The 19,345-nt window shown below is 30.0% G+C and overlaps 1 protein-coding gene across 1 annotated transcript in view; it reads right to left on the reverse strand.

The window, feature by feature from the left end:
- Positions 1 to 700: 700 nt before the first annotated feature.
- Positions 701 to 19,345, reverse strand: part of Tnpo-SR (transportin 3) — a 116,943-nt gene continuing 98,298 nt past the window's right edge. The window contains exons 22-25 of the mRNA XM_085825081.1: positions 17,606 to 17,774; positions 14,778 to 14,948; positions 10,900 to 11,012; positions 701 to 6,379 (exon numbers count right to left, since the gene is read on the reverse strand). Coding sequence (XP_085681207.1) covers positions 6,319 to 6,379; positions 10,900 to 11,012; positions 14,778 to 14,948; positions 17,606 to 17,774 — 514 coding nt within the window. The 3' untranslated portion in view covers positions 701 to 6,318. The remainder of the gene's footprint in view (positions 6,380 to 10,899; positions 11,013 to 14,777; positions 14,949 to 17,605; positions 17,775 to 19,345) is intronic.

Here is a 19,345-nt window from a genome sequence, read left to right on the forward strand (position 1 = left end):
CTGAGAAACCTACCTCTAAACTTTTAGAATTAGAACAAGTGGTATAAAAAACTGGCACATTGGCTATCAACAGCTTGGATAACAATTAAAAAAAAAAAAGTGCAGAATTCATTTAAAAACTATTATTTTACCAATCTTCTTGATCACATGGACGACTTCCCAACAAAACATTAGAGCGTAATGAAGCCGGTGCTGGTCACAGAATTTGATTTTCAAGATAATGCTGAGTTGAAAAGAAAAATGAAATACCTGCTTAAAAAGAGATATTTTTATTGTTAAAAGAACCATATTATACTTAAATAAAAGTGCCTTTTAAGTATGTTCTGCAATTTTATTCATTTTTTTTTTATATATGGATTACTAGAATAATTTTAATTCTTATTCTGTGGGAAAAGACATTTTTATTTGGCTTTAACAACACTACAAAACTTAAAACATCAATTTGTTATCTTATTTAATTTTTTAAATTAAAAGTATAAATGCAGTATCAATATTTAAGAAATAAAGCTTACTTACTTGCAACCTTTTCAGAACATACTAAGCATCAAATGAATTTGGCTATGCAAGTGAAATTCTTTTTCATTAGATAAATGCAATTAGAATACCTTATTACAGCAATTATGCTTTTCTGAATGTAATACAGCACACACATCTTTCTGTACATGATGTCAATGAGAAAAATAGCAATAAAACTCAGAAAAACACACAAATATTTAATTTTATTAACAGACAATGAAATTACTTAAAAAACAAATCCTCAGCAGCACATGAAATAAGTAACACACATCACAATATACAATACACAATAAACATATGTACAAGGGTAAATCTAAACTTTTACACATATACAATCTGTTCAGATTCTTGAACTAAAAATTTTACATCTGCATGCCTGCAATATAATAAGTAACATGCAAAACTAAAAATTGCTTTTTGCAATGACATACATTGTGTTAACATAGTCAACATCTCATTTCATACAAAATATTATTAAAAATATGAACATTTCTTCTCATTCACTCACACACTTCTATTTATTACAGGCAAAATGTCAAATTCTGTACATCACTGTAGTATTTTTTAAAGTAACTTCAACATAAAAATAAAGAAATCAAATTTTATGAAAAACAATAATTTCAAATAAACAGAATTTCTAGACAAGAAAATTTCAATATTTTTATGAAATTTTATTATGTTGGCACACATCAAATAAACTAAACTGTTATGAAACCTCTCTCCATTAATAAAAAGCATTTAAAATAAATAAAATTAGATTATGCAGAGGATTTATGTGATTTTAAAATTTACTTTACAATAAAATTGTACTTATCCATGCTCTGAAGCTGGTAGCTTTTCTTAAGCTAGTTCTGAAATTTATACTTTTTTGGTGGGGGGGGGAGGGAGGGAATAGGGAGACATTAAAAATGCAGTTTTAAATATGTGTTGCATTGCATTCAAATGTTAAATTTAATTTTCAGTCTTCCTGTAGGATACGTCTTCAGTTTTTACATGATAAATTATTATAATAATCTGTCAGAAAATCTGATATTTAATTAAAAAGGAATGAAATGGCAAATGAAGAAAATTTAAAGCAGTTTGTAATGCATGATTATTCGTAAGTAAGTTCATGCAACTGAAAGTGTACTTCTAAAATGCTTCCGGACATTTAACTGCAGTTCCAAGTGTAATTTCTTCAGCCTCAATCAAATTGTCTCTACTTAACTATGATCTTTAAATTTTAAAAAATAGCTTTTTAAAATTTAATCTATCAAATATCCTTATCCTATTCATTATGGTAAGTAAAATTCCTTGAAAGCATTTAAAAACATTACAATGAGAAATTTACAGTTGCAGTAAAAATATGATTTGCATAACTTTTAAATTTAAAATGTAGATGCTTTTAAATTTGCACTTTAATGTAAAACTTCATGATTTGTATATCCTTTTCAGCACTATGTTATCCTTATACTTAATGTGCTATATTCAAATTTAAGATACATAACAAAGGCACAGTGTAATTTTAGCAAGTGATACTTTGTATTCAGATATATACATGGTAGCAAATACAACAAAGCTTATTTCAAAGATATTATCTTTATTTATATTAAAATGGCTACTAATATTCCATGACATTTAGAATAGATTTTCAAGAGGTTACTAAAAACAGCTAAAATCAAAACATATTTTGGAGGAGAGAACAAAAGACTTGCTTGACGCATACAGTTCAGTAAAGCATACCGAATTCAAACACTTTGAAATAAAAACTTCTTTATAGAAATAACCATGAAAGCAATCAGTTTTTTAGACAATTTCTAATAACAGAAAAATATTTCCAGAAATGATAGTATAGATGCTTTTCATGTGAGATATAAACAGAAACAAATTATTCTCACATACAAGTCAAAGAACTTTTGCATCATATAACTTAAGACAATATAAAAACACTTCACATACTTACCTAATAAGGCATCAATAATTACTCATTACTCTATACTACATGAAATAATATTTTGAATATCTGAATGATCAAGATTAAATTTCATTCTCTATTTTTTAAAACCTTTCTTTAAAGAATTAAAACTAGAATCAATTGTTTTAGAACAAAATATTAACTACACAAAAAATGACATACAAAGAGCTGATCTCCACAGAGCAATAAATTGGGATGATTGTCTATACAAAGTTTATCTCTGCCATTTAACATTGTCTTCTTGTATGGACTAGATATATTTTTTTTTTTTTTTTTTCTGGGCAGAGGTCAATGGACAACATCTTCAGCAACAGTGAGCATATATAGCACCTTAGTTGAAAAATCACTATTCCTGGTACTCAACAATAATTAATGAAATTAGGCATTCAAATCAAATGCAAAGCAGTTGTAGTAGTTCTCTGAATGTGCCATAAAGTAAAAGTTTAATAATACATTTGTTTCAATAATTTTACATTCCTGAAAATTCATTATCAATTTTATATAGATATACAGCTAACTTTATTACATTAAATCACTTCTAGCTTTCAACAAAATAATGATAAGTCTGTTTCTATACAAGTGAAAATAATGCAAATATGATAATTTTTAAAGCAAACCAGCTATCCTCTGCATGACGATGCTTTCTCGTTAGTTAATATCATAAAAAAGCAAAATTTTCCTGCGCTGAGACTAAAAGCTCAGTGAAAATATGTCTGCCAAGAAAACCTCAAATCACCCAAATTATGGCTCTATAGGGAGAACAAACAAATTCTATAAGAGTAATATAAATTTTTGAGCTTCTTTCTTATTAATATTTTTACTAATTATTCTAAACCTGGTGACATCAGAATTGCATATCTTTCAAAAGTAATATGTAAACAGAAAATATGAAATGACACCACAGCAAAACTGAAATAGCCTTCCTAAAATTATCAGGTAAAAATTTGCAGAAATATTTAAAAAATAAATTAAAAGCATTTCAATCTCATCTTAGAAAATTTCCTTTAGTAATGGAAAGAAGGAGATGCAGACTTAATCAAAAAAAATGTAACCAGTATAAGGGATGTGACTATAAAATGTTAATGCATCATTCTTTTTATGCTTAATAAAAGAACGTAGAAATAAAAGAATGCTAAAATATGCAAACAAGATGTTCCTGTTTTCAAAATAAAAAGAGGAAATGAACTCCTAATAGCATATTTCCATTTACTTCTATAAATTTCTAAATTGGGGGGGGGGGGTGCAGAATATGTAAAAATCATGATCATGTTAGGTTATTCAATCTGATGAAGTTACTTTATAACCTTTTGAAATAATCTGGAGTATTTTGGTGGTATTAACTGATTTTTAAAATTATGACGAAAACTTTTAAATACCAATCTAAAGTTTGCTTTCTAAACATTGCTTTTCCAAATTTATATTTCATAAAAAATTAGCAATTATACATTTTTTACTCTTGCATAATTAACAATCAATCAAATATAAGTTCAAACATTTACATTTAATATAGAATTGAAACACTGACAACAAATGAAAGTTCTGTTGCCAATTTTTAATATATTTTGAGGAAAAAATTCTATGAATATAATTTTAAATGGCAGATAATTAATTTGCCTTTTAATCAATGCAGAAAAAGTTGTAATTTCAAAGTTACTAAGTAATGATTTTTGTTGTCAGGTCTAAATTTTAAAATAATGAGGAAAATACATTTTTGAGTACAAGCATTTATTCAATAAGATCTTTAAACATATGAAAAGCTCCTTTCTTATAAATCATATCAGTCATCAGAATGTAACCGAAAAACATAATTTCTCTTATAATCCTAAAAGATTTAAAGACCTCTGTAATTTCCTAATGTTATGAAAGTAATTACAAACAAAGTCAAGAAAATATATTATGCAGAAAATAACACTTGGGTTACTATCCACGGCTAACATGCTTAAGAAGGGAAAAATATAAGAGACAGCAAGATTGCTGTAGATAACTCTTATATCAAACTATCAGAAAGGTCAAACTATGCTTCCTTCTTTAAAATTAAAACAGCAGGAAGTTACATAAATAAATGTTTCTTCATAATGAAATGCGAACAATAATTGCATTCTGCAGTTTGGTAGCAAAAAACTTTCAAATATTCACTTTTAGAAAATGATATTCACAATCTCAATATGTTTTTATAAATAGCCACAATTTCACTAAAAATATCTTTTTATATTTGATAATTAAATTACCAACATCTGTTACAAATATTTTAAGCCATTATTTTTGCAACTGCTCATTATAATTTTTTTTTCCCAATCTACTGTATTCAAATTTACAAAATTTAAATTCATCACAAAATAATTTTCTTACTAAAATTAAATGCAAGAAGTTTTATATTTAAAAAGGGAGAAAACTGAAGAAATAATAAATGTTATCACTGAAGGTATTAAGATGCATTATTCTTCACTACTGAAGCACTGATTACACTCTAAAATATTTTCTTGAATACATATTTAATTCTTCAGTTTTTAAGCATTTAAAAAAAAGGCAGGGATGGGAATTTTATGAACAAACAAGAACACATTTAATTAAATGCAATTAGAAATAATAAAATATGTTACTATACAATAAAAGTATAATGATACTTCCTTTTAATTATATTTATCACAACTGTAACAATTATCTCACTATACATTTAATGCACACTTCATTACTTTAGTGAAGTTTATGGTAATATATAAGCTTTTAATGAACAACATTTACTCACTTACTCATTAATAACTCAACTTTAATAACAACTTTTTAAGGAATGTTTCTTAGTTTTAAATCATACAAGTGAAAATAACAAGTGTTTACTTTTTAAAGAAGAAAAAAAAAAAAAAAAAAAAAAAAAAAAAAAAGAAAATCATGCAAGATTTTAAAAACACATCTCATCACTTCACACTGAAAAAGATTAAACAAAATACCTGCTTACAGTGAAACTGCTCAGATTTAATGCAATTTTTACAACTATAATTTCATTTTTCCAAAAGAAATTTTCTAATCATAAAAAATTTAATGACTAATATGAATATGGAAAGGGAAAAAAATAGGATTTCAAAATTAACTCCTTATACTCAAAATAGAAAAAAATTTAAAATGAATGTGAGCCTTCACAATAAGAGTAAAACATGTGCTAAATAAAGCAAATTCTATCCTAAACTTACATGATAGGCACCACATCAAATTAATGAACACTAACAAAAGAGCTGATCTTCTGTAAAAAGTAAAATTTTAAAGAATTTAAGATGATTTTAATTTGAAAAATTATTAATATTACAATTAAAATATATATTTTATAAAATATGATATTTTCTAATTGCATAAATATAACAATGTGGTTTCTTCTGAAAACAATCTTTGATATAATACCTATTAAGGATATACAAAAAATTTAATCATTTTGACAAACTTAAAAACAACTATTAACAAAAAACATCAAATCACTGCAATTATTTTTCTCTTTTACATAAGTAGAGCTTTCAATAGTCAAAATAATGAATAAATATAATGAAATTTATGAAGTTACATAACCTATCACACATTTATCATAAAAACAAATGAACAAAGCAAGCATACTGACAGAACATCCAGACAGGAAGACTTTGAAAGAACTGTATAAGCTCATCACATAAAACACAACACTTCAGTTCTGATGTTAATGAGGGGAGAATTTATTTTGATAGAGTACTGTAAAAATGTTCAGCACAGTCTTGAATTATTTAAATCGTTTTTGGGTCAATAACAATTAAATGAGCATTTGAGTCATCACCTTTTACAGTGACTAGTCAAGTATACAAAAACCAATCTGATGATCCAGGTTATAAGTATTATCTGTACAACCTAGCAAAGTCTCGCATTAATGCAACAACTGTCTTTACATGTTCAGCACTGAAAAGAAAAACAAATAGTCAAACCTCAGTAAAAAATATCAGTAACAAGTTTATTTAATCATTCTCTTCTAGCTACCTCATATCATTTTATCAATAATATTTTACTTGATAAAATTTAACATATATACTGCAAACTACTTCACATATATAAATATAAAATTTAATGCTTAAAATCTCTTTTCTATTAATGTACCATTCATTACATTTCCATAGGCATTCTTATATTTTTTGTGCATCAGCTATAATTGGTAAGATACTTTCTAGCTATTTCTCCCTTCAATATTTAAAAAAAGAGAGAACAAATTCAGACTAAGCGAAATATTTTCTTTTGATATTTACTCTTTCAACAAAGAAATGCATACAACCAAATGCATGAAATGACCAGATTAACATAGATGCCACATTATTTTAATTACTTTTCAATATGAAATCAGCCATCTATCAGCAAATGCTTTTGTTTGCAAACACTAGATTATAAACAATATTTGAAAGACGCTAATTTGGAAAACACAAAATTTCATTTAAAGTTTTAACAAATTTCACTAATAAAACATATTACTCTTTGAAACTAAACTACTGCTTAAAATGAGAGTTACATAGGGTTTCTTCACAGCAATAGCTGCCAATTTTTTCAATAATTTATTTTAACATATGATGTTTAAATCAAATATAAATGAGTCTTTTGTTTAAACAAAATTTATTTAATAGGAAACATCTACATTTCTACAAACTATTTTCCTGACGCATTTTTCACAATGTTTTGGTAATTTTTTCATTCCATTCTCGCAGAATGAAATTGGACAGGAATCTAACCAGTTGCGCATGAATATTTTCACTTGATTGTTGCTCTCAAATCGCTTGCCTCCAAGTGCTCCTTTGAGGGGTCCAACATGAGAAAAGCACATGGCGATAAGTCTGGTCTGTAAGGTGGATGATTACGCGTTTTCCAGTGCATTCCGACTAGTTTCTGGTGTGCTACGCTTGCTGTATGGGGCCTGCCGTTGTTGTGGAGGATCAACACATTGCAGAGGGGACAGTCTCATCTTCTCTGTCAACACTGAAGCCTAACTCGACTCGAGAGACCGCAGTAGTAAGTTGTAATAATGGTTTGACATCCATGTAGGAAACCCACCAGTAGGACCTCCTCCAATCCAAAAAGACTGTAGTCAATATTTTCCCTGCAGACAATTGAGTTTTGACTTTCATGGGGTTTCCTTCGCTTTTTCTTCTCCACTCCATGCCTGCAGGCTTTGACTGGGAGGTGTAATGATGCACCCACACCTCATCACAGGTAACAGCTTTATGCAAAAAAGCTTCCTCTCCTTCTTTAAAACAAGTTTGAAGCAAATGAGAAGTGTGAATTCATGCAGCTTTTTGATCAACATTCAGTAACTTTGGAACCGAGCAAGCTGAGATCTTTCTGAAGCCCAATTGCTTTCTGATGAATGATTGGACATTTCCATAGCTGACACCAAGTTTTTCTGAAATCTGAAGCACTGTGCAGCATCGATCCCATTTTATTACCTCACAAGCATATGCAGCATTTTGATTAGTCATACTAGTGCAAGGAGGATGAGGATGACTTTGATTCCCAATACGTTCATAGCTTTGCTTGAATTTGTTGCACCAAACCTTCATTCTTGACCATAGAAGAGTAGCTTCCCTGAACTGGCAATTCCTACTGGTTCCAGGTTTTCACAGATGAGGAACTTTATGCTTTGCTCAACAGAGGTGGGCACACTCCTCTCACACATCATAAGGGATAAATAAGGCATGGGACAAGTTAGCTGGTGTGGTTCCCTTACTCTAGAGACAGGTGACGGAGGACGGGGACGCCTGACGTATAACATAGGTAAACAAGCATATGTCCCACGTCCTCCACTATCTCGAAGAAGCAACTCGCTGGAGCCCCGTGAGGCTGCACCAGGAGTTTACATGGCCATACAGGGGCTAGATGTCGGGTAGTTTTTACATAGGACGTTGTTAATAACACAAAGTAACTTAAAAAGAATATAAAGGATAGCATTAAAACACTAAAACACTCATATAAGATGAAACACATAGATATACAAAATTAAACGTAAAAGCATAAAAACACACTCGTAATTACGTAACATAAAGACATAAAAACACACACGAGAATACATATCATGACACATAGAATACATATGGAAACACGTAGAGCACATAAATGCAAATATTACACTCAGAAGAAACATATGAGACATAGTAAGGTGTGCGTAAAGCAGTAGCGCTGTGCGGAAATATGCTCAGTTCCCATAATACATAATGTACATACTTTCATTAGGGGCTTCTGTTGCATGAATTACATATTTCGTTGCATACAATACATTCGTGCATTGTACGGATATTATATATTTCGATTTACGATAACACATCATTGCATTGGGTGCCCAGTGCTTTACACTGATAAACATGTCAGTAACATTTTTTCTGCAAGTTGGTGGCTATTGAAAGCAGATGTTAACACGAGGCTCGAAATTGAATGTGGAATGTGTATTACAGAATGTGTGCATACTGCCGAATATCTAATAGTTGAGTACATTGTCTGCAGTACCATGCTACTGTGGCTCACAAATGTCTTGCCCTAGGGCGTTGATTTGCTGTATAACTGCGCAGATACTCCTTATAGCTGGCGGGTGTTTGATTATGAAACGATAGTAATGTGTTCTATCATTCGTTGGATGTGGTAAGTGGTGGTTTGTTGTTAGACCACAGTCAAATAGGTAGTGCTCGGGAGAACCTAGCATGCCACAGACACAATTGTCAGATGCTGAGATGCCATGACGCATAAAATAAGATGGAAATGGGCCATGACCCGTTATGTACTGTGTCAGTGGGGCTATTGTTATAAGACGTTCCGTGTCTACCTTTGGTAGGAAGTTATACGTCCTTCTCCCTGTGTCGCCACTATTCCATTCTTCTTGCCACTTTTCTTTACAGATATTACGCAGAGTTTTCTTGAGGTGTGAGATGGGGCTCTTATAGTTTGAGCGTGGATGTTGTTGGCAGCCTCATTAGCCAGTCGGTCTGCGACGTCATTCCCTTCGTTGTCGGAGTGTCCTTTCACCCATACCATGTTAAAGCGGGCTTGATGATTATTGCGTAAAAGTTGCTGTATATCTATGATGATGGGTGAAGTGTGGTGATGATCCCTGAGTGCGTGTAGCACTGACATGCTATCTGTGTAAAAAGTCGCATTGGTAAGGGAAAGGTTGAGGGCATGTCGTAGCGCATTCAATATTGCTAGTGCCTCTGCTTGGAAAATACTATTGCTGTTAGTGAGATGTCCTTTCCATTCCTTTAGTAGTGTGCCATGTTCATAGTGAGCAAATGCGCAGCCCACTCCCTGATCATGTTTTGATCCATCAGTGAACAGTTGTGTAATCGCACAGGAAGTGCGTTGTCTGGAGTGCGATGGCTGATGTTAGATTTTGACATGGATCCCTCTACCTTTGATGGCAGGGTGGATGTGTTGCACACTGCCAGGGAGTTCATAGTCTGTTGTTCTGAACGTAATTCCTGCATATGTGGCTTCTTGTCTGTGATGAGTGATTCGTACATAGGTAGCCTCTGCCTTTATGTGTAATGGCAGCAGGCCTGCAAGTATCATGGCGGCGCTGGACGCTGTTGTGCGATAACCTCCGCAGATGTTTAATGCAAACGTCCGTTGAATTGTGGTCAGTAGCTTGGTCTTTCGGCTGCTCATTGGTTGTGCCCATATGACTGCTGCGTAGAGAATTATTCTCTCTGCCACTGTCAGATATAATAGTTTCCTGATATGGGGGTTTTGTCTCCAATTTCTCCCTTGAAATTGCCTGGCTTTCCTTGCGATGGTCGATGTTTTTGTACGTATTTCTTGGAGGTGTGGTAACCAGGTGAGTCTTTGATCCCAAGTGACTCCTAGATATTTAATCGTCTTCGTTATTTTTAAGTTCTTGCCCGGTAGCTTTATACATGGACGTCTTGTGGGATTTGTGCCAGGACGTGGAATTACGATAGCTGCGGACTTTTGCCGAGAGATGGTTAACTTAAGTTTATTGCATAGGTCCGTGAATATCGAGCAGGTTTCTGTGGCATTCCGTTCCAGTTCATCTCTTGTGCGGCCAGACACCAGAAGGGCTACATCGTACATTACTCTAGAGACAACCCCACCTAACAACTTCAACTGCCTAAACTTATACAAGTGCCCATCTCGTTGCTCAGCCAATAAACACTCATTCATATTTGATCGCCCTATGTATTTTCAGATTTAAAATGAATTTATTATTCCAGGTTAGTGAGAAAAGATATTGCAAAACATAACAAAATGCCGTTTTGTTGATTAATTATGTACTGATATTTTTATTCTCAAGGAGCAAAAGTTCTTATGCTTAAAGTCTAACCTGATTTCAAAGAAACTGATTTGTTTGGGGGATACATAATTTTTTAATTTACTAAGTTACGTAAAAGTGGAGAAGAAAATTCACATATAGAGAAATAAAAGTGTTCACATACGTGATAATGTTTGTATGGAATTCTGTCAACTGTTCTGGAGTTGCAGTAACTGTCCCACTACTGCTTTGACCTGGTAGCATCCTCAAGGCATGCTCTAACCAGCCTTTCACAGACTAAAATAAAAAGAATAAATAAATAAAATCAACGTAAAATGAAAGCAATAACTGTTATTTCAAGCAATGACCATATATTGTAGAACATTCAGAAATTAATATTTTTATGTTAAGAGGAAAATATGTTTTTTCCTTGATAAAAATACAGGCAAAACATAAAAAATATGAATGCTGAAAATTTAAAAGCAAAGAAATTTGACAACAGAGTTGTGTTTCTTCTAGAACAGTGGGAAAAAGTGGCCTTGATGGAGCGGTGGGCTGTCAAAAGGCATAAATTTATTAATAACAATTTATCTTATTTGAAAATAAACATTTTATTATTTTTGCCGCAAAATGCAAAATAATTAAATAATCACCCCCCCCCCCAAACTGAGATGCATGTGTGTATGAGAAATGCAGTGAAACTGTTTAAATTGATTAGATATCATCAAATGGGTGACCCCTGAAGCAATTTCATGCAGCTCATAAAGCCATTTCAATTACATATTTGTTACAAATATGGAGTTGCAAAGAGTTTAAGATTTTAATTGTTTGAAATTCAAGTTTATATTATTTTTCATTAAAAATAAACATGAATAACATACCAGAAAATCTATAAATAGAGGTAAATTATTTACAATGTAATATAAACAAAGATTTGAAGTTATAGATTTTATTAATTTTCATTCATACTTTTCAAAAAATAAATATGCTCAGTTATGAATTTTTGCACTAAGAATAATCATTCTGATTGGGAATATTTATATGTGAACAATGTTTTTCCACAGTTGAAAATTAATAAGAACTTGATTGACCAATGAGCATCTACAATCCATGATCAAGATAATTTCTAGTAATTTCTTTGGAAGGATACAAACTTTATCAAAATCAAAATTCCATCAACTGCCAAGTTATAGTAAGAAATAAAGACGTTTACAAATATTTACATATAAACATATGTAATTTTATTTATACATCAAAGAAAAATTTACAAAATAATAGAAAAGAACTATGCTGTTGTTATTTATTCTCAAGTTTGTTCAACTTGGTAAGTTTTCATAATTTATATATTTCTAGTTTAAATTGAAGCAAACTCTTTAATGATCAATTAAACACGCAAATAAATTAAGCTTTCATGATAAGCTCATCTGAACCTCTCACATAATAATCAATTTACTTCTTCGATTATACCTGATTTCAAACAAATATAAACCCAAAATGAATTATTCCTTTTAATGCTATTTTATTCAATACTCAGTGAGTTACCACCTATCAAATGATTTTTGCAGTACCAAAAAGAATATTTGATACTCAGAAGCAGTATAATGTACAAATATGTTACAAATTTGCATCACTTCAACAACACAAATAACAAGAATTTAATGCTACTTCTAAACATATTAAGATTATATGTTGGAGTGGTATGCAGAATTAGCTTTAATTTAATTTTTCAATTCTGAGCATTACTTTCATAAAATAATTTTGCTATTATAAATTCAGAAAGACTATTAAGCAAGCTTCTGCTTCAAATTTGTAATAAGATTTTTCTTTTTATTTTTTAATCCTCCGATTGCATACTTTAATATACAATAAAACACACCTACATATTTACATTCAAAATTGCTAACTTTGTCTTTAATGTTCCTTAAAAATGATACAGGATAATTCTAATTTATTTATTTTAAATTTCTATATTAAAATCCAGGGGAAATGTCTTTAGTTTACTCAAAAAACGTAAAATTAAAAAAAAATCTCAAAGCTTTTAGATTTTACATTACGCCAAATGGGTGGTGTTTTTTTTTTTTTTTTTTTTTTTGTTGATATACACATACACGTTTCGAGAGCATTTGGGCTAAAAATATTCAAATAGAGCATATCTTTAGAATTTCCGATAGACAGTCTCCCACGATGGAAGAAAAAATGTTTTCCTTCCCTGTAGTGTTGCCATTGCTCGCTTTGAAATTGTTGAGTTTGTTAATCAAAAATTTGTTAAAATTTACCAAAATATGAAACACTTAATAATTCGAAATTCCAAATTTGGGCATCCAGATGCCCATATTTGGTGGAGGATTACGTTATTCAAAATTGGATGGCTTCAGGTACCATTAATTTTTCACAATGCGAAAAACAGACATACATTTATGCAGATTCTTCATTGTTTAATTTCTTTATATATAATATAGGGTGATAATATTTGGCAGCAACAATTTTAAAAGTGATTTGCTGTTTATAGTGAAACACAACAAAATGTTGTTTTGGGACTAATAGCCCTCCTGGGCTACTGCCCCCTTGGACATAATTAAGGTGAGATTTTGAGAAGACATGGTTGTTGCAATTTCCAATATGGATACCTGTAATAGAAATTATATACACACATATTTTTGGTACTTGCATATTAATGCTACCTGCTCTGTACAATTTGTCAAATTTTTACAGAAAAAAAAAGTTAAAAGTTACTTATTGGGTGCAATTGGTGGTTTTTGTGGCCCCTTTTCTATAGAAAAAATTCTAAACTATCAATATTTATCGTAAGTTGGCAAACATTATCAATATATGAAACAAAACACACTTTAGTAATTTAAAATACAAATTTTAATTGCTACATTAAAAAATAAAACATATTCATCTCCAAGCCCTTCAGTAATTTTTTTTGCGCTTCTCTCCAAGCACAACACAGCAAGCTGTTTCCACTCTAAAAAAAAAAAAAAAAAAAAAGGAGGATTGCGGAGACTTGGCATCGAGGAAACCTTGTCATTACCAGCTAGCTACTAAATGCATTCTCTTTATGGATTTTGCAGCACAATTCCATATTCCAGCAGAAATTTTTCTGAAGTGCTGGGTTACATTGCTGGCAAGTTTCACAAGTGCATATTTTAAAATTAAGGGGAAAATATCATGGTTTGAGTTTAAATCCATTGGAACTTGGAATACAACAAAAAGAATGCATATGAAAATAGAGACACTGACTTAAATGTTGACTGAAGTACTGTTATGAGAATGGTAGGTACCTGCAGAATGGTTATGAGCATGGTTGTCATGGTGTGGCATATTCTGAAAATTTGGCAGCTTCCTACTAAGATGGTTACGATAACTCATAAGCATATAATATTTCTAATAAAATCTAAACTCTTGCTCAACATAAACAATTTAAACTGCAAAAATTATTATAATTATAATTTAAAAAATCCAAATTCTTTTTGGAGAAGCTCTTATTTTAAAATATATTTTTCAGACTACAATCATTTATTTAGTTATCATCAGACTTTTGTTTATTTGCAAAGGATATGTAAAATATAGACTTAATTTATAGTATATATGCAGGAGAAGGAAAAGTTCTAAACAATAAATAAGAAAATCAAAGCTAAATTCCTAAGCACCGTTCCCATTATTTAAGATCTTAAAAAATAAATAAATAAAAAAAAATTCTCCAGTAATATTGTTAGTACTGCTAACAGTCTTTATTTCAAATCCCCTGATGTTGATGTTTTTTCAAATTTATCTCATATGTGAATGAAACTTAATTAATTTGAATTCAATTCCCATATAAGTTATACATATATATATAATCATAAAAGATTTACAAATTACCAAAAACTAGTTACACACTGCACATGACTAAAGGAAAGAGAAAATAACAGAATCAATCCAATAAATATCAAACACAAAATATACACTTTGTATAAACTGAAATCTTTAAAATTAATATAAACAGCAATGTATAGAAGGAATAAAGGAGGCTGAAATGTAATTTTGGTGAGGTATGATTTTATCATAAGCAATAATTACCTCTTTATCAAATAGAACTAATTCATAAAGTACATCTGCAACATTTGAGAGCATATAAGATGGTAAACAAAATACACAAGCCTGTATCAGAGTGTTTACTAAAAGTTGACCATGCTCAGCAAGAAGTGCTTGGGTTAAAGCTCGTCTCTGATGAAAACTTGCTAGATCCTGCTGTGGATTAAATTTAACAATCAGTAACCATGGTGAAATGCCAATTTTATGTAAATAATACGTAATGCACAGAGTTATTAAATTCATGAATTTATAAATATTGCATATCATTGACCAATAACAATTAAATCTATCTTGCCAAGTCACACCAATTAAAATACAATACTGTGACATCGTAATCCATAAAAGACTATATAATTCATAATGATTACTGTAAGGGAATGTGTATGTGGCATACAGAGAGAAAAAGAAAGGAAAAAAAATATATATTTATGAATGGCAAAGGTAATGAAATCCTTTTTTCTCACAGTACAGTTTTTTTTTTTAAAGATAGCTCCTGAATCAGAGAACTATTATTAATACATTCTGAATCATAACCTTTTAAAATAAATACCCATCTCTTAGACATTTAAAATCATGAAAGTGAAGAAGTATATCAATTACTAATATTAACAAGAAATTAATAAATTACCAAATTAAATTGTTATTTCATATAAAAAAATCAAGTCCCTTGTTCACATTGAAATATATATTAAATTAAAGCTTGCTTCTAAGCAAGAAGCATTAGAATGCATAGATGTTAATTTTATTTCTTTAATAATATCAGTATTGCGAATAAATATGAAATGATACAAGGTCAGTTGAGGCACCAGATGCAGTATGGAAAAATTTTTAGAAATTAGTGAAGCAATGAGGAACAAATTTTTAGACTTTATGACAGACACTGGGCAGCAAAACACAGGACCCATAAAGATTACACCAAGTGGCAAAATGTCCAATGTAATGGTGCAGTGAGACATATAAGATGAACCTTTTAAATTATCTGTTTTCAATTTCTTTCTTTATAGAAAAACTCCTTTCTACAGATGCCTGTCCAAGTGATAAGATTAGAACTGTTTTTGCAATTTTCCATTCTTGTGTCTAGTGAAAAGATGAGAAAATAAAGGGAAGATAAATATATTAACAGGAAGACTTCTAGGATGAACAGCACAAAATCCTAATAACTCTGTTTTCCAAAAATTTTCCATAGCATAAGAAATATATTACAAAATTCCTATAACACACATTCACTATGTGTTAATACTATGAAAACATCTTTTATATAGTCACATTTTTCTGAAATCATAGGTCTAAAAATCTTGCTTTTAAATCCTTTAAATTCAAGCCTGAGGTGCAAGTTCTAAAAATTATCATTGCCAGCTTTGTAAGAGCAAAAAGCCAGAAGATTTTTTGAATATAAAACTCAGAAAAGAAAAGTGTAAAGTGAATATTTAACAGAAACCTGATACACATCTGAATATTCTGAAATAATTAAATGAGGAAAAAAGAAAAAAACTGTAATGAAAAAGTATAAAAGACGTGAAACTAATTTTGAAATAACTAAAGTAGTTTTTGCTATGAAGTGTTCCAAAAACTGTGCTTTATGGCATTTATTATCTTATTTTTCAGAATTAAAATATTCATAAGTTGCCAAAATAGAAAGTTATGTCACTTTAAAATATGACACAGGAAAATAAAAATGTTTTATTTTAATGCTACATCTTAGTTACAATTTTAATATAATATCATTAATGATATTATATTAAAAGCCTGAGGTGCAAGTTCTAAAAATTACCGTTGCCAGCTTTGTAAATGCAAAAAGCCAGAAGACTTTTTGAATATAAAACTCAGAAAAGAAAAGTGTAAAGTGAATATTTAACAGAAACCTGATACACATCTGAATATTCTGAAATAATTAAATAAGGAAAAAAGAAAAAAACTGTAATGAAAAAGTATAAAAGACGTGAAACTAATTTTGAAATAACTAAAGTAGTTTTTGCTATGAAGTGTTCCAAAAACTGTGCTTTATGGCATTTATTATCTTATTTTTCAGAATTAAAATATTCATAAGTTGCCAAAATAGAAAGTTATGTCACTTTAAAATATGACACGGGAAAATAAAAATGCTTTATTTTAATGCTACTTCTTAGTTACAATTTTAATATAATATCATTAATGATATTTATCAATTTTATTATGTTTGTAAACAAATTGATGAAAAATCTGCAAATATCCAGATAGAAAATTTTGTATACAAACTGATCCTGAAATTGCCATATTTAGTACCACATAATAAAAGAAATCACGAACAAAAGAAAACAAAAGCGGAAAGGACGTTTCTGATGTAATATTTTTTGTACATATTCAAAAAAGAAGTAATTTCAAAATGTTAATGTTTCAATCGAGGTAGGGCCTCGTGCCGTATTACGACATAGGAAAGAATTCAAATGATAACACACCAAATACATATTTGTCAATGAATCAGAGAATATTCCGCCAAAATGTTAATTGATACTCAAAATGGCAGTTGTAAAAAAAGGGGGGAGGGGGAGTAAAATTATGGACTGTTCGCTGATGTAGGCTGAAATTAAGGACTTTAAAAAAAAAAAAAAATCATTTCCAAAAAAACCTAAGGACTGTATGAACCCTGGATTATATTAAATGATCTTTAACATCTCCTGGTGAAAAGTATGAAATTCATTTAAAAAGAAAGAAAGGAATGGGCAAGAGTTCTATTAGTTTTACAATTCAGGAATCTAAACAAAATTAAAAGTAGGAACTTTTAACAAATGAGTAGAATGAAAGCTATTTTTTTTTTTTTTTTCCAAAATTCTTACTTGTCTATTTCCATCTTGAACTCTGGCACCTTTAATAAAATCATGGAAAAATTTTACGACAGAAGTGTTAGCATCTTTATGGTCTAATGTGCATGCTACAACAGCACACTGAAGAACTGGTTTAATTGTGGGGCACTGCAGGAATGCAAGAGGTGTCCATTGCAAAAATCTGTAAGACAATTTTTTATGCTAAATCTATCACACAGAATTATACTTGAAATGTAAATATAAACCATAAATTTCTTTTGATTGTTATAAAAAATAAACACTTCAAGTAATTTACTTGTACAATACTCAGTCATTAGTTCCAAAATGAAAATTTCACACAATAGCATAAATTGTGATGCCCAGTTCAGTGTTTATAATATTTTTTTTTTTTTTTTTCAAGATACAGTCAAATCTCTGTTAACGGAAAGCTCAGTTTTTATGATTTTCCCCTTTAACAGACTGGATTTCTGTCTTAGAGAAAATGATTTTTTAAGTAAACTTTGACTGATTGGGCTAATACTAGAGATGACATCCATGGTTAACACTGAATTATGCGCTGTTGTAGATTTAAAAAAAAAAAAAAAAAATATATAACGACATATACTATTATTCCCCATACAAATTTCTTTTCTTTCCCATAGATATTTTTTCTGTTTCATTTCTGTTATATTTGCAAATAGTAATTTTTTCATTCTTCCCCAACAAGCAAACTTAACTTTTTGACAGGGCCCAATTAATTGGGAATTAACAGTATTTATATTCACTAATGAAAATTATGTGAATTCTAAATTGTACTGCATTCACAGATTTCTCCAGAAATGAATAAAATTCCCAAAAATTGAAATATATATATAGAAAGCAGTAATGGGGGAAATGCCACATGCAAAAGGATTTATGTGCTTCTGCTTTCTGATACTAGGTGAAAGATTAAAACCCAACCTAATATTATAGAAAACATAATCATGTGAAAAACAACTTGATATGCAAAATTTTACCAAAGTTGAGAATAACTAACTACACATGTCAAATCTATGCTGCATCATTAGAAAAATATTAAAAATATTAACAATAACATTGATCCAAATTTGGTTGTGATGTAATTAAAACCTTGTTTTCTAAAAACTTAGCTGTTTCTTCTCCATAATGGATATTAAGTATTTGCTTACAGACTAATACTTGCTTTCTTTCTTAAGTACTTAATTGGTCAAATGAAGGACTAGTAAATTTATACAGATTTCCAGGAAATCTGCAAAACAGGATTACAAACACATAAACTTGACAGTTTCAAAGTGAATATAAATGTAGTCCTACAGTTCAGATATTAGCCACTGATTAAATATGGTGCACTTGTTTCTTAATTTTACATCATACTTTATGTTTCATTACATTTCTTTCTACTAAGCACACAAAGTGCCTGATAAATGGGGGGGGGGACGAAAGGTTTCAGATTTTAAATTATGTCCAAAAGGGTGTTTTTTAAACATTTTTTGTGTTACATTTATTTATTAAATACCATATTCTTCACACTTAGACCATAAGATTCAGTTCAAGAGTAATATCACAAAATAATTTTAAATTGATCATATCCTAGAATTTCCAATATGCAGTCTCACGCGCTGAAGATAAAAATGTTTTTTCTGTACAATGTTGCCATTACCCATTTCAAAATCCTTGAGCATGTTAATAAAAAATTCATTAAAGTTTTACAAAATATAAAATAGATGATAAAACAAATTCCAAATTTCAGATTCA

The sequence above is a fragment of the Stegodyphus dumicola genome, chromosome 10, assembly GCF_044657685.1.
Source record: "Stegodyphus dumicola isolate Sdum_Otavi_A_Nest chromosome 10, ASM4465768v1".
Lineage (NCBI taxonomy): Eukaryota > Metazoa > Arthropoda > Arachnida > Araneae > Eresidae > Stegodyphus > Stegodyphus dumicola.